The sequence below is a fragment of the Pristiophorus japonicus genome, chromosome 1 (assembly GCF_044704955.1).
Source record: "Pristiophorus japonicus isolate sPriJap1 chromosome 1, sPriJap1.hap1, whole genome shotgun sequence".
NCBI classification, from domain to species: Eukaryota; Metazoa; Chordata; class Chondrichthyes; family Pristiophoridae; genus Pristiophorus; species Pristiophorus japonicus.
Window position 1 is genome coordinate 422,276,298 of NC_091977.1, and position 20,824 is coordinate 422,297,121.

General features: G+C 44.2%; 1 protein-coding gene across 1 annotated transcript in view; it reads left to right on the top strand.

Annotated features, from left to right (window-relative positions):
- The window catches only part of st18 (ST18 C2H2C-type zinc finger transcription factor), a 262,573-nt gene that overhangs the window by 211,567 nt on the left and 30,182 nt on the right, over nt 1-20,824 (top strand). The window contains 4 exon segments of the mRNA XM_070875837.1: nt 2,534-2,596; nt 5,206-5,274; nt 7,503-7,565; nt 7,658-7,741. Of these exon segments, the coding sequence (XP_070731938.1) occupies nt 2,534-2,596; nt 5,206-5,274; nt 7,503-7,565; nt 7,658-7,741 (279 nt within the window).

Here is a 20,824-nt window from a genome sequence, read left to right on the forward strand (position 1 = left end):
TCAGCCATTACCTTATTGAACGGTGAAGCAGGCTCGAGGAGCTGTATGTCTTACTCCTGTTCCTATTTCTTATGTGTTATGTATGCAACAACTTGTAACCAGAATTCTACCACCAATGGAGGGCGCATCTGTTGGAGTCCCAAGGGATTCCAGTATCCCTTGGGAGCACTGCATATAAGCAGGCTTCCCATGCTGTGCCAGCACTCTGGAGTCAGAATAAAGAGACTAAAGTCACATTTACTCAAGTCTACAGTACTCAGTCACATTGCTTTATTTGAGACATAACAACTGGTGACGAGCAATAGATAATGAACCATCATGCGAAAATGCAGAGAACTGATGGATTCCTGGAGCAAATGCTAAGAGACTGGTTTTGTGCTTGGCATTGGCCATGAGGTTATACTTCGCAAACTATTCACTATTGAAACACCGAACCTGAGCAAAGCCATAACGATAGTCCAGGCATTTATGTCCACCAGCGATAACACCAAACAAATTTCGCAGCATAAAGATGTTCTGGCAAGTACTGTACACAAAGTAATGTCGTTTTCAGGCAGGAATGCATAGGGCAGAACGTACACGCCTGCAGCTGCATGACCTCAGATGACTCAGAGTCTGCCATTAAGTGTGAATGCGAGGCAATTAATACCTTGTTGGCGCTGCGGAGGTGATCATCGAGCCCATCAGTGCCGTTTCAAACACTATACATGCAAAGGCTGTGGAACAATGGGACACCTCCAGCAAATGTGCAGGCGAGCTGCAAATCTTGCAAACCACCACTTGCAGAGGAAGACCGATCCATGGTACATCAGGCTGAACTAGAGACTCGAACCGAGGAGGCAGAAGTGTACGGGGTACACACCTTCTCCATGAAATGTTCACCGATCATGTTAAAAGTTGAACTGAACGAAATTCCAGTATCCATGGAACTGGACACGGGTGTGAGTCAGTCTATCATGAGCAAAAAGGCCTTTGACAGGCTGTGGTGCAACAAGGCATACAGGCCCAAGCTTAGCCCCATTCATACAAAGCTAAGAACTTACACCGAAGAGCTGATCCCTGTTATTGGCAGCGCAGAGCGCTGGCACAGCAGGGGAGGCCTGCTTATATGCAGTGCTCCCAAGGGATGCTGGGATCCCTTGGTGGCGGCCTCTGGTGGAATGCTGGTTACAAGGTGTTGCATACATTATATCACTCCCCCCAAAATCAATAGTACACTTATTTACAGGGTGAGAAAATCTGGGGCTATTCACTCCCTCGTCGATCATCTCGGTACAAACACAGGTGCAGGTGAGTTGGTTGGGCTTTCGCTGGGCTGCTGCGCAGCTGGCCTTGCTGGGCTGCTGGGAATGATGAGTTCAGCTTCGTGGTTGACTGTGATGTCGGTTGCCACTTGTGTGTGTATCGGAGATTCGAAGTTAGTGGTGTCCTCTTCAGGTTGCTCGTAGCTGTCTGTGAATCGCAGTTTGGTTTGGTCTAAATGCTTTCTGCAAGTTAGTCCATTTGCAAGTTTGATCTCAAACACCCTACTCCCTTCTTTGGCTATGATGGAGCAGTGCACGAACTCCCACTATGGAGTGTGCCAGGAGATGGCCCCAAACTGTTCGGCAGAAGCTGGCTGGGAAAAATCTGCTGGAACTATGGCTCTCTCTAGTCCACCCTGATCTCCATGATCATGTCGAGGGCAGGCGGCATCAACAAAGCATGTACCATGATCGCACAAATTTGTCACTCGATATTGAAGTCAATGACCCTGTATTTGTACTCAACTTTGGACATGGCCCCAAATGGCTTGCTGGCACTGTCATAGTCAAAGAAGGGAATAGGGTGTTTGAGTTCAAACTTGCAAATGGACTAACTTGCAGAAAGCATTTGGACCAAACCAAACTGCGATTCACAGACAGCCACGAGCAATCTGAAGAGGACACCACCAACTTCGACCCTCCGATACACACACAAGTGGCAACCGACATCACGGTCGACCACGAAGCTGAACTCATCATCCCCAGCAGCCCAGCAAGGCCAGCAGTGCAGCAGCCCAGCGAAGGCCCAAACAACTCACCTGCACCTGTGTTTGTACCGGGACGATCGACTAGGGAGTGAAAAGCCCCAGATTGTCTCACCCTGTAAATAAGTGTGCTGTTGATTTTGGGGGGAGTGATGTAATGTATGCAACAACTTGTAACCAGCATTCCACCAGAGGCCGCCACCAAGGAATCCCAGCATCCCTTGGGAGCACTGCATATAAGCAGGCCTCCCATGCTGTGCCAGCACTCTGGAGTCAGAATAAAGAGACTAAGGTCATACTTACTCAAGTCGACAGTACTTAGTCATATTGCTTTTTTTGAGACTTAACATTATGTCCTTATGTTTAGTTGCAAAATCAAGATTGCTCAAAAACAATCAGCGGACGCCAAAAAAACGGCGCCCAATGATAGTGAAAATAAAGCACAATCTACTTGAATGCCTAGATCTCTTATTGTTGTTCGAGCTGTTCATCTGACCATCTTGTTGTGCTTATGCTCTTTCATAGTTGCCCAACGCCAGGATGTGATGGGAGTGGCCATGTGACTGGAAATTACGCATCACACCGCAGGTATGTGAAAGCAGTTTTCCTCACTCCCACCACCCATGAGATGCATTGAGCTAATAGTATATAAACCAATGACACTTTAGCAGGTTTTAGTGCAATGTGCAGTTACATTGTTATGTGTTGATTTTCTCCCTACACTTTCATTGTGCATGTACTAGAGGTGCTTATTTTTTTGAGCTGCAATATATGTGGGAGAGTTAGGCTTTCTAAACAGGATGGATTTGGTACACCCAGGGTGCAATTGTACAGACACTTTTGCATCATTACAAAGCAGTGTCCATCTACAGTGATACAAAAATAACAATCATCATCATCATAGGCAGTCCCTCGAAGCGAGGATTACTTGCTTCCACGCCAAAAAGAGATGAGTTCACAGGTGTTTCAATGAAGGACCTAAATTCCAGATCCCGAACTACATCGTGAACGACGGAAGATGCCTGTGCTTGGATTTTTTGAACGTATGGTGGCCGTTGTACACCAGCCACCACACGGGCTTGACAGAACTAGGTCTTGGTCCAGTGGCAAGGATTACCCAAGACCAACTGGAGATCAGATCTGCTGCACAGACTGAGCGCACACACATATCGCAGTATGGGCTGGCCCGTGCTGCCCCTGGGCCCTTGCCTCTTCTGGTCCCCAGATTCACGCCTCTCCTGGGCCCCGGTCACTTCCCTCTACAAACTCTTGCCGCTCCTTCGCCCCTCCTGCTGTGCCTGCCCGCACTGCAATCAGCGACCTGGCTTCGCAGCCATCACCATCCTGCAGCAACATGCGCTGCTCTCTGCAGTGGTATGCCGCCGCACGCTGCTCCCTCCAATGGCCCCGGCCTGAGAGCCGCTGGTCCAGGCCCCAAGCGGAGCTGCTGCAGCTCATTGCAGCGTCAGGTCCTGATCTGACTGAAGTGCAGTGATGTGACATCCCCTTGGGAAGGTCATCTCACACGTGCTCATGGGATCAGTTGTTCCTCATGGATCTTTTATAAATTTACTGTAGAGTTTTTTTATGTTTCAAGAAAGTGGACTCGCCCATCTGTGTGCTGAAAATATTCAACATTTACTGGCCAGGAGTACAGCTCTGCATATGCATGTAAGCACAGGGGTACAAGGTATGACACTGATGGACAAGGTGCAAGTTACAAACAGCGATTTAACTCCAGTCTTGCTAATAACATCTTGTGCACTACAGCCAATGCTCTCAGACACTAGTGTAGATAACTGCAGCCTGAATCGCAAATTATAAAAATGATTTGCACAAAATATGCATAATTTCTGCATTATGTGTTTTGCCAGCAACTGTATCTTTTACAAACAGAAAATTGGCCTGCAGTTTGTGGCTAAATTAAAAACTGTTCTCTAGTAAGCTGCGTATTTGTTTTCAAAATGTCTCATGTGACTGTTGTGCTTATCTAACTGGACACACTGCAATAATATAGCATGTTTGTGGTTTAAAGGAACTACATCTGAATCTTAAGTGATTTAAATTGAGTTTTCTCTTGGAGTTTATCCATTGAAGGAAAAGTCACACATATGAGTTTTTCCCAGGTCATGGAACCCTCCTCAGTCTGTTTATATAAGCAATAAAAATCTGTGATATTTCTGAACATCATTATTAAAACACACAACTGTATATAAGACCAGCCCAAGTTAATTATCATTTTCATGGTAACAATGTGCTTTTGTCATGTTTAGTTGGGCCCAAGTTTGTGCTAGCATGTGATTTTATAAAGACCTTTATGCAGTTTTGTAAACAGAGTTTAAAAAAAAATGTGTCCAAGTTTAATAAAAAATCGTAGTGCTCAGAAACATTGGTACATCCAATATTATCAGCAAAGAGTGGGCATGGTATTGAGACACAAGTCTTATATCTATGTTATTCAATTATTTCCCAGACTGAAGTAACTTATCAAGTAGAGGAAGCTAAGAGATGCCTTCTTCTAAATATTCATTACCTGATTCTGTTGAAAATATATTTGGCCAGTCTTCATAGTAACTGTGTCCTTTATATGAGATTGATTGTTCTGGTGAAAAGTTAGAAGCAATTTAGCTTCTAACGCATTTCGAATTGCAAATTTCATTACCATGTAATGCAAAATTATATGCTGCCAATCATAAATTTCAGAACATATCCCTAGTTTTTCTCTTAATATTTCAATATAAGCTTCTATTAAAATTTAAAACAAAAATATAAATTATGCTGGAAAGTTAAATAATGCTGTATAATCTCATAATACATTTCTGTAAGGTAGTTAGTAGTGACAGGAGGATGTACATTAAACCACTCACTCAGCAGCTTGTCACTAATTAAATGTTTTGAATCATTCTGAAATGCCAGTAATGAAGTCAACTATAACCTCAACAAATTAATCTGTCAACGAGTTTGTCAAAATCTATCATTCTGATTGGATTTTTTAAAAATTACATATCCAATGACATAATCAGAACCAAATATCCAATTATCTGATTGGATAGTTTGAATCTAAAAGCAAGATTCTCTGTTGGCAGGTAAATGTGTTATAAGGTTTCTCCGTCATATTACATTTTTTTCTTGCTTAGAAAATATTAATATATTATCACAAAGGTAATGGAAAATAAATATTTGCTTTCTTTTTGCAGTGTGTCTGGTTGTCCTTTGGCTGACAAGAGCCTTAAGAGTCTTATGGCAGCCAGCTCCCAGGAACTGAAGTATGCTTTAAACTCTCTTTTATGTAATTTTCTGGTATCTTTCCTTGGCCGTTGTCAATGTCAGGCTTGAGTGACTGACAGGAGGCATGCTGACCAGAGGGAGATAATGTCATTTTTTTTTTGTTGGCATGCTAAAGATTATATTCAATAACTAAGAATGATTTGAAAATAAATTCTTTAAAAATCCTCTGCTCTGGGCTTCTCCAATGGTTTGGTTGGTATTTGCTGAGTCAGTTAGTCTCAGCTGGGGGCAGCAAGGGATACTACAATTGTCTTCAGTGTCCATGATATAGAGGAAGAAAATCAGCCATGGTTTGTACTTCTGGTTACTCTCTAGTGATGCTTGCTGTATATTGTATATAGAAGGAAGATGGGATCAAATTCAATTATCTCTATTGTCTAATTGCCTCTCAAATTTAGAATTGTACTGGAGGGTATTGTATTCCAATATGAGTCTCTCCCTTCATGAAAACAGTAAAATAAATAATTTGCTCTTTTAAGAATGGATTTCTGTTCTACAGAACAGTGGTGTGCTGCATTATGAATTGGCACAATATGAGGCTGTATACAGTTTCTCACATCTGACATTCCTCATCTTGGCCATGATATTTGGGGAGGTACAGTCGAGTGGCGGTTAGCTGCTTCACCATGGTAAAGGAGGCCAAACAGGATGGAGCCTGAGGTCATTCTATAATATCTCATAGCAGTTAGCTCAAAGAACAAAAATAAAATCAGAAAATGGTGGAAACACACAGCAGGTCAGACAGCATCTGTGGAGAGGGAATGGCAGGGTTAATGCCTCAGGTCGATGACCTTTTGTCAGAACCTCCTGCTCTTCACAGAGGCTGCCTGCAGTGATGCTTCTGATGCTGCGAGATCAGGCATGGGATATACTGCCAGGCTTTCACCAATCTCAATGTGAATGGATCAAGAAGGAATCAAACCTACATTAAACCCACATTCATCATCATAGGCAGTCTCTTGGAATCGAGGAAGACTTGCTTCCACTCTTATAATGAGTTCTTAGATGACTGAACAGTCCAATACGAGAATCACAGACTCTGTCACAGGTAGGATAGATAGTCATTGAGGGAAGGGGTGGGTGGGGCTGGTTTGTCACACGCTTTTTCCGCTGCCTGCACTTGATCCCACTCAATGGCACTGATTGATAGTACCCAAATGCTCGCTGCTGTGGGCCACCTCATAAACTATGTTTTGTTTTAAGAGGGATTCTCGATTCCAAGGGACTGCCTATGATGATGAGTGTGGGTTTAATGTAGGTTTGATTCCTTCTTGATCCATTCACATTGAGATTGGTGAAAGCCCTACATTACATCAAGATATAAATTGATATAATTCTTTTTAACAATTAACACCAAAGGAAGCATATTTCAAATAATGTGCATATATATTAGTAGCTTCCTCTCTAATGCACCAAATTAGCAAATTCTATGTTGAATAGCTGAGAACATAGGATTTTAAGACACAAATATTTTCTCTGTGTTTGATGGGGTTGCTAACTCTGGTTGGACGTATTCCTGGAGGTTTCATCACATGACCTCCTGCCTCCAACTGCCGCGCACAGTCAAACAGCCCTTTTTCTCATCTCCAATATTGTTATAACTAACAAACATAAATGTTCTCAGAAATGTTTTTAAAACACACATTTTTCAGCCGGGTTGCTTGCAATCCTGTCCAAGAGACTAATCTTCCATTCCATGACACTCCAGGACAATCCTGAAATGTTTCCAAGTGGACAAAGAGGAGCAAATTCTCTGACGAGTTCGGCATCGAGGTGGTATTAAAATATAACAAAGACCCAGGTTTCTTCAAGGCAGGCTGAAATCAAGATATGCAGCACTTCGTGCTAATTTCTTGAACTTCTAATTTAGCTCCTTTTTGTCAAATGGAGGATGTAAAGTCCACTTGACTTGTGAGTAATGTGCATTGATGAGCACTTCTGATTTGCTATGTTCTTAGTAATCTGCTAGAAAGGGGTTTATTGTTGAATGATAGTCCTATAAGTGCAGGCAAAATCATGTCAGCTTTAGTACACAGTACAATTTTGTTCAAAATACTTTTTTCTTACAAAAGCAAAATACTGCGGATGCTGGAAATCTGAAATATAAACAGAAAATGCTCAGCAGGTCAGGCAGCATCTGTGGAAAGAGAAACACAGTTAATGTTTCAGATCGATGACCTTTCATATTTTTCTCTTATTATGTTAGGTGTCCAACACCTGGTTGTGATGGCTCTGGTCATGTGACTGGAAACTATGCTTCACACAGAAGGTGAGTATGGTAACATACTGAAAGACATAAGGGCAGTGTTGATAAACAACAGATGTTCCATTTGTGAGTGTACAATCAATTTTATCTTCCAGCCTCTCTGGATGCCCACGTGCAAAAAAAGGTGGATTTAAACTGACACCCAGTAAGGATGACAAAGAAGAATCAGAGTTAGTCAGGTAGGATAGAGAGCAACACCCCATTATTTAGAAATTCTGTCACTTGGTAATTACTTTGACATCACTTTTTCTAACAAAGATATCTTTGTTTATTAGTGGGGCAGTAAATGGGAACTAATCTACAGGTGATATGTGAGCATATGTTGCGGGTAAACTATGAGAAATCTTTATGGGTGTTTTGGGTCCACAGTGACTTAAAATTTGAAATAACCTCAAAGCACTCGAAGCTTCTTTGAGCTTAGGCTCACATGTGTCAGCCGTGGCTCAGTGGAAATGCTGTCACCTCTGAGTCTAGAAGAGTTTAGTTTCAAGTCTCTCTCCAGAGACTTGAGCACAAAATCTAGGCTAGCACTGAGGGAGTGTTACACTGTCGGAGGTGCTGTCTTTTGGATGAGATGTTAGATATTAGATGTTCTTCCCTCTCAGGTGGATGTAAAAGATCTCATGGCACTATTTGAAGAAGAGCATGGTAGTTTTTCCCCAGTGTCCTGGCCAATATTTATCCCTCAACCAACATCATAAATTAAAAAAAGAAAGACTTGCACTTATATAGTGCCTTTCATGACTACCGGACATCCCAAAGCACTTTACAGCCAATTAAGTATTTTTTGAAATGTAGTTACTATTGTAATGTAGGAAATGCAGCAGCCAATTTGCATACAGTAAGCTCCCACAAACAGCATTGTGATAATGACCAGATAATCTGTTTGAGTGATAAGTTGAGGGATAAGTATTGGCCAGGACACCAGGGAGAACTCCTCTGCTCTTTTTCAAAATAGTGCCACAGGATCTTTTATGTTCACCTGAGCGAGTAGACGGGGCTTAAGTTTAGTATCATATCTGAAAAATGGCACCTCCAACAGTGCAACATTCTCTCAGTAGTGAACTGGAGTGCCAGCCTGGATGTTTCCCACATCCTTCTGGACAAAGAGGCAAAGGCGCTACCAACTGAGCCACAGCAGACACACAAAAAAAGTCATGAAATAAAGGTTATCTGGTCATTATTGCATTGCTGTTTGTGGTACCTTGTGCGTAAATTAGCTACTGTGTTTCCTACATTACAATAGTGACTGTATTTAATTGTATATAGTATAATATATACTATATAATAGAAATTCTGACTTTCTATACTTTTAAAATTAGACCTAAAATAACTCCAGCTGCCTATAATGCTTACCTTTTACCAAGTATATACTGTAAAAAAATGCACTATGAAATGATCAGTTGTGTGCAAAATATGTTCAAATCAATTTCCTAGAATAGGATTTGTTATGTTGCATAATATTAAATAATAACAACTTGCATTTATATGCTTCCTTTAATGTAAAAAAAAATCCCCAGATATTTCACAACAGAAGTAGATGGGCAAGCAGATGCCATGCCATGAAGGGAGAGGTTGGGAGAGATGAGTGAAAGCTAGATCAAAACGATGGGTTTTAAGTAGATTTATAAAAGTAGTTTTAAAAATGTAATAATGAATAGTTAGCATGGATTTTAAAAAGGAAGGTCTTGCTTGACCAACCTCATTGAATTATTTGAAGAGGTAACAGAGATTAGACAAGGATAATATCGTAGATGTAATTTATCTAGATTTTTTTTTAAAACCTTTGATAAGGTGCCACATAATAGAATGTCAGAACAAGCAGAGTCAGGGGACAAGCAGCAGAATGGATAGCTAGCTGGTTGACAGAAAGTAGAGAGTAGGGGTAAAGATAGCTAGCTATTCCGAGTGGCAGAAAGTGGCATCCCACAAGGATCAGTGTTGGGACCACTGATGTTCACGATTTATATTCACAATTTAGACTTTGGAATCAAAAACACATGAGCCGGAATTGCCCTGTTCTGCGCCTCCCGTTAGCGCCTCTGACGGTGTGGGGGAGGGGGCGCTAATGGGGCATGAAACAGTTTTAGCTCGGGGAGGGGGGAGGGGGTGCTACCGGCACCTGTTAAATTGCATGGGAGTTACCGGAGGCACTGATACAGTAGCACTGTGCCCGACTAGTTGTGCCTCCGGGCCGCCGCGCAACTGGCAATGATGTCATTGCTGTGCACGGCCACCACTTAACGTCTTGCAGCGACTTCTTTCTGCCCTGTGGTGGAAGTTGGCTGGCGCCCCGCAAGGCTGCCATGAGTGGTGTCAGCGCCAGTCTTGCGGGTCGCGATCTGGGCCAACATCTGCTCGCGGGGTGGAAGTTAATGGGGAGGTGAAGAGCGCCGTGTGCTGCCATTTTGTAGTTTTGGATGACTCACCGATCGGCCCGTCTTGAGTCTCTGTGGCATAGTCTGGACCGCCATTGTGCTGCCCGGCACTTCGTTTGGGTGCCAGGCTGCGGCCTCGACACCATGTCGCCCTGGTGGCCCAGTGGAGGCCATCAGAGGTTTGGCAGATTGCGCAGCGGCCCTCCCCTTTAACAGAAAGGGATGAGTGTTGAAACGTGTCAGTGCTATGCAGAGAAACCTCGTAGCGCAGTTAAACACGCCTCATTTGTGTCCACTTCCTGTGAGGGGCGGTTACTGCAATTTCGTGACTGGGGCGGGACTTCCACGCCGGGTGTAAGAAGTCCCGCCCCTATTCAGTTACCACCCCCAAATGGGACGCTGGGGAATTTCCCTCCCGCACAATTTCTAAAGTTGTGGATGACACCAAATTGCGGGGGGGGGGGGGGCGCGGCGGAGTCAGCACTGAGGACAACTGCAACAAATTACAAGAAGACAATAATAAACGTGTAGAATGGGTACATAATTGTCAAATGAATTTCAACACAAATAAGTGTAAGGCATTTTGATAAGAAAAATAAAGAGGTCACATACTACTTGGAAAATAATAATGTAAATGGGGTAGAGGATGGGCAGAGGGATCTGGGAGTACAAATACACAAATCATCAATGTAGCAATGCAAGGCCATAAAAAAAATACAAACCAAGCACTTGGGTTAATTTCTAGAGGGATAGAATTGAAAAGTAGAGAAGTTATGCTAAACTTGTTAGGCCACACTTGGTACAGTTCTGGTCGCCAGATTATAAAATGGATATAGAGGCACTGGATAGGGTGCAAGACAGATTTACAAGGTTGATACCTGAAATGCAAGTTTATACCGATAAGGAAAGGATGAATAGGTTGGGACTATTTTCCCTTGAAAAGAGAAGATTGAGGGGTGGCCTACTAGATGTCTTTAAAATTATGAAGAGTTTTGAGAGAGTAGACACAGAATGTTTCCACTTGTGGGGAGGAGCAAAACTGGAGGCCGCCAATATAAGATAGTCACTAAGAAACAAATAGGGAATTTAGAAGACACTTATTCACACAGAAAATGGTGAGACTATAGAACTCGCTACCACAGGGATTGATTGTGGTGAATAGTATAGATGCATTTAAGGGGAGAGTAGATAAGCATATGAAGAAGGGAATAGAGGGATATATTAATACAGCTAGATGAAGAAGGATGGGAAGAGTCTCGAGTGGAGCATAAATAGAAACATGGAATGCTTGGGCTGAATGGCCCGTATCTGGGCTGTATATTGTATGTAATTCTGCGTAATTCGATGGAAAGAGAGAAATGGAGGTGAAAGGGTTTAGTGAGGGAGTTCCAAAATGTAGGGCCCATGTAGCTGCAAGTTCTGCTACCAGTGATTGGTGAAGGGAGGGTGATGTTCAAAGGCCATAGCATAATACCAAAAGGTGATGGAATGCATGCAAGACTGAATGAGGTTGCACAGCTAGGCCCCAAGTTTCCACATGATTTGCTCCTGATTTTTAGGAGCAACTGGTGTAGAACGGAGCATCTTAGAATCGGAATTCTCCACATTTAGTTTGCTCCAGTTCTAGTCAGGAAGAACAGTTTCACTTTGGAACAGAATTTTTTTTTCAAAAGGGGGCGTGTCCGGCCACTTACGCCTGATTTCAAAGTTTCGTGAGTGAAAACTTACTCCAAACTAACTTAGAATGGAGTAAGTGAAGATTTTTGTACGCTCGAAAAAACCTTGTCTACACTTTAGAAAATCAGGCGTAGGTTACAAATTAGGCGTAGGGAACGAGGTGCCGGGGGAGGGGGGGGAAGGGAAGTCATTAAATTCTACAATCAATCCTTAGTTATACTTATACAAATATTATACAAATAAATCCAACCTGAATAAAAATTTAAAAGCAAAGAAAAGATTAAATAAACCATGTTCCTACGTGTGAAAGTGCTTCAGGCAGGCCTTTCATGTTGGAGACAGGCAGCGGTGTGGCGTCAGTGTCTCGACAGCAGCGGCAGCAAGCTTCGAGCTGAGCTGCAGTGCTTGAGGCAGGCCTTCATTCTCTTCGTGGCTGGCCGTGAAGAAGCAGCACCGGACGGGCCCGAGGCCATTTGGCCATGAGATATCAGCGGCGTCAGTGGCTGGCCGGCAGCCGAAGAATCAGCGGACCGACGTGAGGCCATTCGGCCATGAGATAGCAGCGGCGTCAGTGGCTGGCCGGCAGCCGAAGAAACAACGCAGGACACACGCAGCTCATTAAGGTTCTTGAGGCCATTCGGCCACGCTTTAGGGGCGGCGTCAGTGGCTGGCCAGCAGCCAAAGACACAGCAGCAGCCTTCGAGCTGTGAGGGGTACTGAGGCCATTTGGACAGGGAGAGGCAGCCACATCGACAGTTTTATATTTAAATTTGCAGAATGGGTGCTGCATTGTCAACACCACATATTATGCAATGGTTTGCCATCAATTCGCTGCATAGGAGAGAATTGATTAGAGCTCACCGCACCAGGAACGTCGTAGCCCATAGGTTGATGGGCAGGAGACCTTACCCACATCGACAATATCGAACCAGGCACTCGTACCTGGACATGAGCGAGGCTGATTGTGTGAAAAGGCTGCGTTTTCGCAGAGAAGTTGTCACTGAGATCTGTGATATGGTGAGAGCAGATTTGCAGCCCAGAAGCAGAAGGACAACTGCCTTGTCTGTTGAAGTGACGGTAACAGCTGCACTTTCTTTCTATGCCTCGGGATCGTTTCAGGCTACAACTGGAGATGTGTGTGCCATCTCTCAACGTGCAATACATGTCTGCGTTTACCAGGTCACGGCTGCACTTTATGCGCGAAGGAATGACTTCATCAATTTCCCAATGACCGCACAAGCGATCCATGAGAAGGCTGTGGGCTTCTTCAGGATTGCCGGCTTCCCAAAGGTACAGGGCTGCATTGATTGTACCCACATAGCCTTGCGAGCATCCGTGGAGAAATCTGAGCAGTATCGAAATAGGAAAGGTTTCCACTCTATCAATGTGCAGCTCGTGTGTGACGACAAGCAGCGCATCATGTCAGTCGATGCGAGATACCCTGGCAGCACTCACGATGCATTCATCCTACGCGACAGCGTTATATCTGACATGTTTGAGCAGCAGCCATAAGGGCAGAGCTGGCTACTGGGAGACAAAGGGTACGGCCTGACCACCTGGCTCATGACGCCCATACGCGTGACACGGACAGAAGCTGACCATCAATACATGGCGCACATTGCGACGCGCAGCATCATTGAGAGGACCATTGGCATATTGAAACAGCGATTCCGATGCCTGGACCATTCCGGAGGACAGTTGCAATACTCTCCTCAGATTGTCGGTCATTTCACTGTTGTGTGCTGCATGCTTCATAACTTAGCCATCATGAGGCAGCAGGAGCTGGTAGTGAAACCAGAAGACCGACATGAGGGTCCAGTGCATGATGATAGTATTACAGAAGACCAGGATGTGGATGATAACAACAATCAGGAAAGCATGCAAGTGCCTGATGCCGGAGCACGAGGTCGGAGGAGGGCCGTCCATCGTGCCCCTTTAACGATTGCTCGAGACTTGCGCCAGCAGCTCATCCGTGAACGCTTCAACTACTGATGCCTGAGGGCTCTGCGAACACTTTTGCATATGGACATGTTTATTCTTTGCAGTTGGTCCTACGTTGTGTTGTGTTAATGGAACATGAAACAGTTTTAATGAAAAAATATTTTATTGAAAAGTTAACGTCACTCTAATAAAATATTTGTTGTATCAAACTATACTTTTTAATATGACTCTTGAAGATCACTTAAAAACTTTAAGATCACTTATAAACTTGTAAAGTTACAAAAGTTACAAAACACTTTCTATGTGAAAAACTTTACACTCTAAGATCACTTACACTTCAAGATCACTTTTTAGATGCAAAATTAAATAATTTACAGAATGTGAGAGCATTTACACTATAAGATCACTTGAAAACCCTGAGATCACTTGTATGTTGTAAAGTTACAAAACTTACAAAACAGTTTCATTGTGAAAAATCTTACACTCTGAAGAACACTTAAACTTCAGGATCACTTTTTCTGTGAAAAATTAAATAAGATGCAAAAAAATGTGAGATCATTTACACTATAAGATCACTTAAAAACCATAAGATCCCTTATAAGTTGTAAAGTTACAAAACTTACAAAACAATTTCAATTTGAAAAATGCTACTACAGCTACATCAAGAACAAGAACAAAAGCAGCAAAGAAAGGCTGCAACCATGTCTCATCCATATCTCAGTGAATGTTCACTTCCTCATGGGGGTGTCATTTGATTGGCTGGTCTGTGTGCCCTTATTGCAGCAGCGACCTCAACCAGGCCCTCCCTGACGGCCTGTGCTGACACTTGCATGCCCTCCCTGACGGCCTGTGCCGTCGATTGCTCTCCCTCGGACATTCCCTCCCTAAGTTCCCGTGTCATTACTGCTATTTCTCCCATCAGGACCGTCAACTCTTCACCTACTGCATTGACGCCACCGATGAGTGATCGGGTAAGCTCATTGGTCTCCATACCCAATGCCACAACCTGAGTCGCATCTGTTGCACGCTGCATCTCAGGAGAGCGTGTCTCCAATCTCCTTCTCCTTTGCCTGGGTCTGCCTTGTGGCACCACTACACTGGGAGGCGCGGGCACGGACGGTGGGATGCTCGGTGTTGCAAGCGGCACCACTACACAGGGAGGCGCGGGCTGGGACTGTGGGACGCTCTGTGTTCCAGATGGCTGAACTGCAGGGAGAGGCTCGGGCTGGAATGGTGGGATGCTCTGTGTTGCAGACGGCAGAACTAGAGGGAGAGGCTCGGGCTGGAACGGTAGGACGCTCGGTGTTCCAGACGACAGCACTCGAATGCGAGCCGTGGACTGGGATGTTGGACGAATGGGTGTAAACTGCTCCATGATATCAGCAGCAACACTGGGACCCGAAGCGTCGGAATCAAAACCATAGTAGGTGGAACAAGAACCTATGTGAGAGGGAGGCGCAGGCTGGGACGGTAGTGCACTGACTGTAGAATGCTGCATTATACCAGCAGCACCACTGGGACCCTTGACATCGGAAGTGAAACCATGGAAGGTGGAACCAAGACCTATGCTAGGGGTTGAAACTCTGATGCCCTTTGATGGGGGCTCATAAACATTAAATTGGAAGCTCTCCCCTGCAGACATTTCAGTCATCGCTGCCATCATCCAGTCTGGTTCGTCTGCAGCTGGTTGTACTGGTTCTTGTTCTGTACCCTCAGAATCCTCAGGGTTGGCAGCAGCAGCATCGTCATCATCATCATCATTATCATCATCATCATCATCATGTTCTGCAAAATACATCAGAACAGTCAAATGCTTAACAGCAAGGGATGGGGCCGGGTGGGTGGCATGAGTACATTCACACATAGCAGGCTAGGCAGCAGGTTGATTTAAAGGGCCATGATGCATTTTCAGGACTTACCCTCTTCCTCGCGTGCGGGCCCAGCTTGTGCTGTACCGATTGCTTTTCTCCATGTACGATTCATCATAGCAGCTACCCTTTGCTCCAAGGGTGTCAGTGGATGCAGATTGGGCACGCCTCCTCCTGTCCGAGTTGCCTCCCTTTTGTTGTGGGCCAATTTCTTCTGCAAAGAGTAAAATATTACTTTTTACAGAGTGTGTCAGTCTGCAAGGTGGGACATGCAGATAGCCAGGCTACAATTACGATTAAATTAAAAATGGGAAATATTATTTACACTAACTACTTGACCAAGGTCGTGCCATTTCTTTTTACACTGACTTCCAGATCTCATGGTATGCACCACTGTGCAATAATCTTCTGCAACTTGGTTCCAGCGTTTCTTCATTTCTTTTGGTGGCACTTTTATGCGACCTCTGTTGCTGGTATCTAGCTCCTGCCATCTCTGCTCAATTACGTTGACTAATATCTCCACTTCCTCATGCAAGAAATTCTTTGTTCTTGGTGGACGTTGATCCATTGCAAAGTTGAATTGGCACTCTTCTTTCTCCAAACACACAGTCCTTAATTTGCATGCACCAATGCAGCACCGGTTCTGCAAGTTTAGCAGTGAAAAGCTGAACTCACTGATTTCAGCAGGTGATTTATTCAGCAGTGCTGCTAAAAGCACTCCCTCACACACAGAAATATCAAAAAAAATTAAATTACAAGCCTTTCCAGGGGTCCAAGAAACAAATCTTCACTTTTTCTGCAGTATTTTTAAAAATGGCCGAGTGCTAATGTTTGTGTGAGACTGCACGTGCGCGCACACTCCAACGCGCACGCGCAGGGTTGCCGGCACCACGAAGGCTAATTTAAATTGTACCCGCCCCCTGCTGCTTAGAAAATCGGTGCGAGTGTTAGGCTCTGCCCCCTGCTGCAAAGAGCGCGCCGCGCCAAGCAGACATCGAGCTCCAAGGAGCTCGAGAATATCGGATTTTTTTTTAGGCGTAGTTTTCGGCGCGAAAAACAGGCGCCCAGCTCAGAGGTGCGCCGTTTTCGCCACGGCACGAAACTTGGGGCTCTAGTGTGGGACAAGGCCATCGAGGACTTTGCAGAGGAGTTAAAGGATTTTAAATGTAATATCTATGCTGCACAAAGAACCAAGAATGGGATGATGGACAAGTCTAGAAGTGATGAAAACATGAATAAGAGTCTCAGTGGTGGAAGATTGAGATAAACGCAGACAATGCTGTGGATGGGAATGTAAGCGGTCTTGGTGCTGGATAGGATGTGGACTCCAAAGCTCAGCTCCAGGTCCAAAGAACATCAAGACTTTGCCCACCCTGGTTCAGTTGAACAGTTGGCTTGGAAGGAGGAAGGAATCAGTAAAAAAGAAGCAGAATTTATTGTGGTAATCAAAATAGATGAGAACAATCTTCCCGCTAATCAATCGAAAGAAGCTGTGACTCATTTATGATATTATGTCAGGCAGTTGGTCAGATAGCATGGAGGTAGTAATGGTATATAGAAACATAGAAACATAGAAAATAGGTGCAGGAGTAGGCCATTCGGTCCTTCGAGCCTGCACCACCATTCAATATCATGGCTGATCATTCACCTCAGTACCCCTTTCCCGCTTTCTCTCCAAACCCCTTGATCCCTTTAGCCATAACGGCCACATCTAACTCCCTCTTGAATATATCCAATGAACTGGCATCAATGACTCTCTGCTGCAGGGAATTCCACAGGTTGACAACTCTGAGTGAAGAAGTTTCTCCTCATCTCAGTCTAAACAGCCTACCCCTTATCCTAAGACTGTGTCCCCTGGTTCTGGACTTCCCCAACATCGGGAACATTCTTCCCGCATCTAACCTGTCCCGTCCTGTCAGAATCTTATACGTTTCTATGAGATCCCCTCTCATCCTTCTAAACTCCAGTGTATAAAGGCCCAGTTGATCGTCTCTCCTCATATGTCAGTCCAGCCATCCCTGGAATCAGTCTGGTGAATCTTTGCTACACTCCCTCAATAGCAAGAACGTCCTTCCTCAGATTAGGAGACCAAAACTGAACACAATATTCCAGGTGAGGCCTCACCAAGGCCCTGTACAATTGCAGTAAGACCTCCCTGCTCCTATACTCAAACTTCACCGCCTGCTGTACCTGCATGCCAACTTTCAATGACTGATGAACCATGACACCCAGGTCTCGTTGCACCTCCCCTTTTCCTAATCTGCCGCCATTCAGATAATATTCTGCCTTCGTGTTTTTGCCCCCAAAGTGGATAGCCTCACATTTATCCACATTATACTGCATCTGCCATGCATTTGCCCACTCACCTAACCTGTCCAAGTCATCCTGCAGCCTTTTAGCATCCTCCTCACAGCTCACACTGCCTCCCAGCTGAGTGTCATCTGCAAACTTGGAGATATTACACTCAATTTCCTCATCCAAATTATTAATGTATATTCTAAATAGCTGGGGTCCCAGCACTGAGCCCTGCGGCACCCCACTAGTCACTGCCTGCCATTCTGAAAAGGACCCGTTTATCCCGACTCTCTGCTCCCTGTCTGCCAACCAGTTCTCTATCCACGTCAGTACATTACCCCCAATACCATGTGCTTTAATTTTGCACACCAATCTCTTATGTGGGACCTTGTCAAAAGCCTTTTGAAAGTCCAAATACACCACATCCACCAGTTCTCCCTTGTCCACGCTACTAATTACATCCTCAAAAAATTCTAGAAGAATTATCAAGCAGAATTTCCCTTTCATAAATCCATGCTGACTTAGACCGATTCCGTCACTGCTTTCCAAATGTGCTGCTATTTCATCTTTAATAACTGATTCCAACATTTTCCCCACTACTGAGGTCAGGCTAACCGATCTATAATTACCCGTTTTCTCTCCCTCCTTTTTTTAAAAAGTGGTGTTACATTAGCTACCTTCCTGTCCATAGGAACTGATCCAGCGTCGATAGACTGTTGGAAAATGATCACCAATGCATCCACTATTTCTAGGGCCACTTCCTTAAGTACTCTGGAATGCAGACTATCAGGCCCTGGGGATTTATCGGCCTTCAATCACATCAATTTTCCTAACACAATTTCCCGACTAATAAGGATTTCCTTCAGTTCCTCCTTCTCGCTAGATCCTCAGTCCCCTAGTACATCCGGAAGATCATTTGTGTCTTCCTTCGTTTGTCTTCACTAATCTTTTTCTCTTCACAGATCTATAGAAGATTTTGCAGTCAGTTTTTATGTTCCCGGCAAGCTTCCTCTCACACTCTATTTTCCCCCTCCTAATTAAACCCTTTGACCTCCTCTGCTGACTTCTTAAATTCCCCCAGTCCTTAGGTTTGCTGATTTTTCTGGCCAATTTATATGCCTCTTCCTTGGATCTAACAATATCCTTAATATCCCTTGTTAGCCATGGTTGAGCCACCTTCCCTAACCCTGGAAATATGGAAACAAAAACTGTATGCAGTATTCTAGGTGTGGTCTCACCAATACCCTGTATAACTGTAACAAGACTTCTCTGCTTTTATACTCCAACCCCTTTGCAATAAAGGCCAAGATTCCATTGGCCTTCCTGATCACTTGCTGTGCCTGCATATTAACCTTTTGTGTTTCATGCACTAGGACCCCCAGGTCCCGCTGTACTGCAGCACTTTGTAATTTTTCTCCATTTAAATAATAACCTGCTCTTTGATTTTTTTCTGCCAAAGTGCATAACCTCACACTTTCCAACTTTATACTCCATCTGCCAAATTTTTGCCGAGAGAGATGGTGGAGTGGTAACACTACATGTCATCACCATTGATATGGAGGTTGGCCCTGTGTCTGTAGATGATGTCATTGACTGCAGCATGTAGATGAGGTAGAGGTGGACTGAAGATTATGGGATTCAAATTGGTTATGGTCTGCAGCATTCAGGGCATACCAATTTCAAGTTTGGGTCCTAAAATAGGCATTAGGCCCTTTATTGCATATCCAAGGGGCCTAACACTTGTTTTAGGCAGCCACCAGTGATGCCTATACAAATCCAGAACCAAAATGGCATAGGACATGTTTCCAATACTATTCGAGCGCCGGAGGTTGGCCTCATAGATTGAACCTCTTTACACCCGCTTTCGACCTGGAAAACAGGCACTGTGAAGTCCTATTTCATCCCCAAAGAATTCTATAGGCTCTTCACACTTGGTATTGAAGGTAAAGGAGGAAGGGGAGGAGGATTGGGATTTGAGGAGGTGGTACATTGTGGAGGAGAGGAGCCTAGGGTTGTTCTTGCCCTCCAGGATGATCCTGGAGCAGCAGGAGCTTTAGCTGCAGAGAGAATGGCAAGGTAATTCTGGACATACTTGAGACAGATTTTGCAATGAATAAAATGACCAGTTGTGTGCCATGTGTTCCTGCCATTTGAATAGATCAGTCCTAAAATCAATTATGAGTTGTTTTTTCTGCTGTACTGTCCAAAATATGTTGTGGCAACTTAACATTTAAAACAATGTTATTTTAATCACTTATATATGATAAGAAAAATGACACTAAATTAATAACACTATTTTCTGCATGTGAACTGATAACATGGTTGACCTATTCATAGATAATATAGAAACATAGAAACATAGAAAATAGGTGCAGGAGCAGGCCATTCAGCCCTTCCAGCCTGCACCGCCATTCAATGAGTTCATGGCTGAACATGAAACTTCAGTACCCCATTCCTGCTTTCTCACCATACCCCTTGATCCCCCGAGTAGTAAGGACTTCATCTAACTCCCTTTTGAATATATTTAGTGAATTGGCCTCAACTACTTTCTGTGGTAGAGAATTCCACAGGTTCACCACTCTCTGGGTGAAGAAGTTTCTCCTCATCTCGGTCCTAAATGGCTTACCCCTTATCCTTAGACTGTGACCCCTGGTTCTGGACTTCCGCAACATTGGGAACATTCTTCCTGCATCCAACCTGTCCAAACCCGTCAGAATTTTAAACGTTTCTATGAGGTCCCCTCTCACTCTTCTGAACTCCAGTGAATACAAGCCCAGTTGATCCAGTCTTTCTTGATAGGTCAGTCCCACCATCCCGGGAATCAGTCTGGTGAATCTTTGCTGCACTCCCTCAATAGCAAGAATGTCCTTCCTCAAGTTAGGAGACCAAAACTGTACACATTACTCCAGGTGTGGCCTCACCAAGGCCCTGTACAACTGTAGCAACACCTCCCTGCCCCTGTACTCAAATCCCCTCGCTATGAAGGCCAACATGCCATTTGCTTTCTTAACCGCCTGCTGTACCTGCATGCCAACCTTCAATGACTGATGTACCATGACACCCAGGTCTCGTTGCACCTTCTCTTTTCCTAATCTGTCACCAT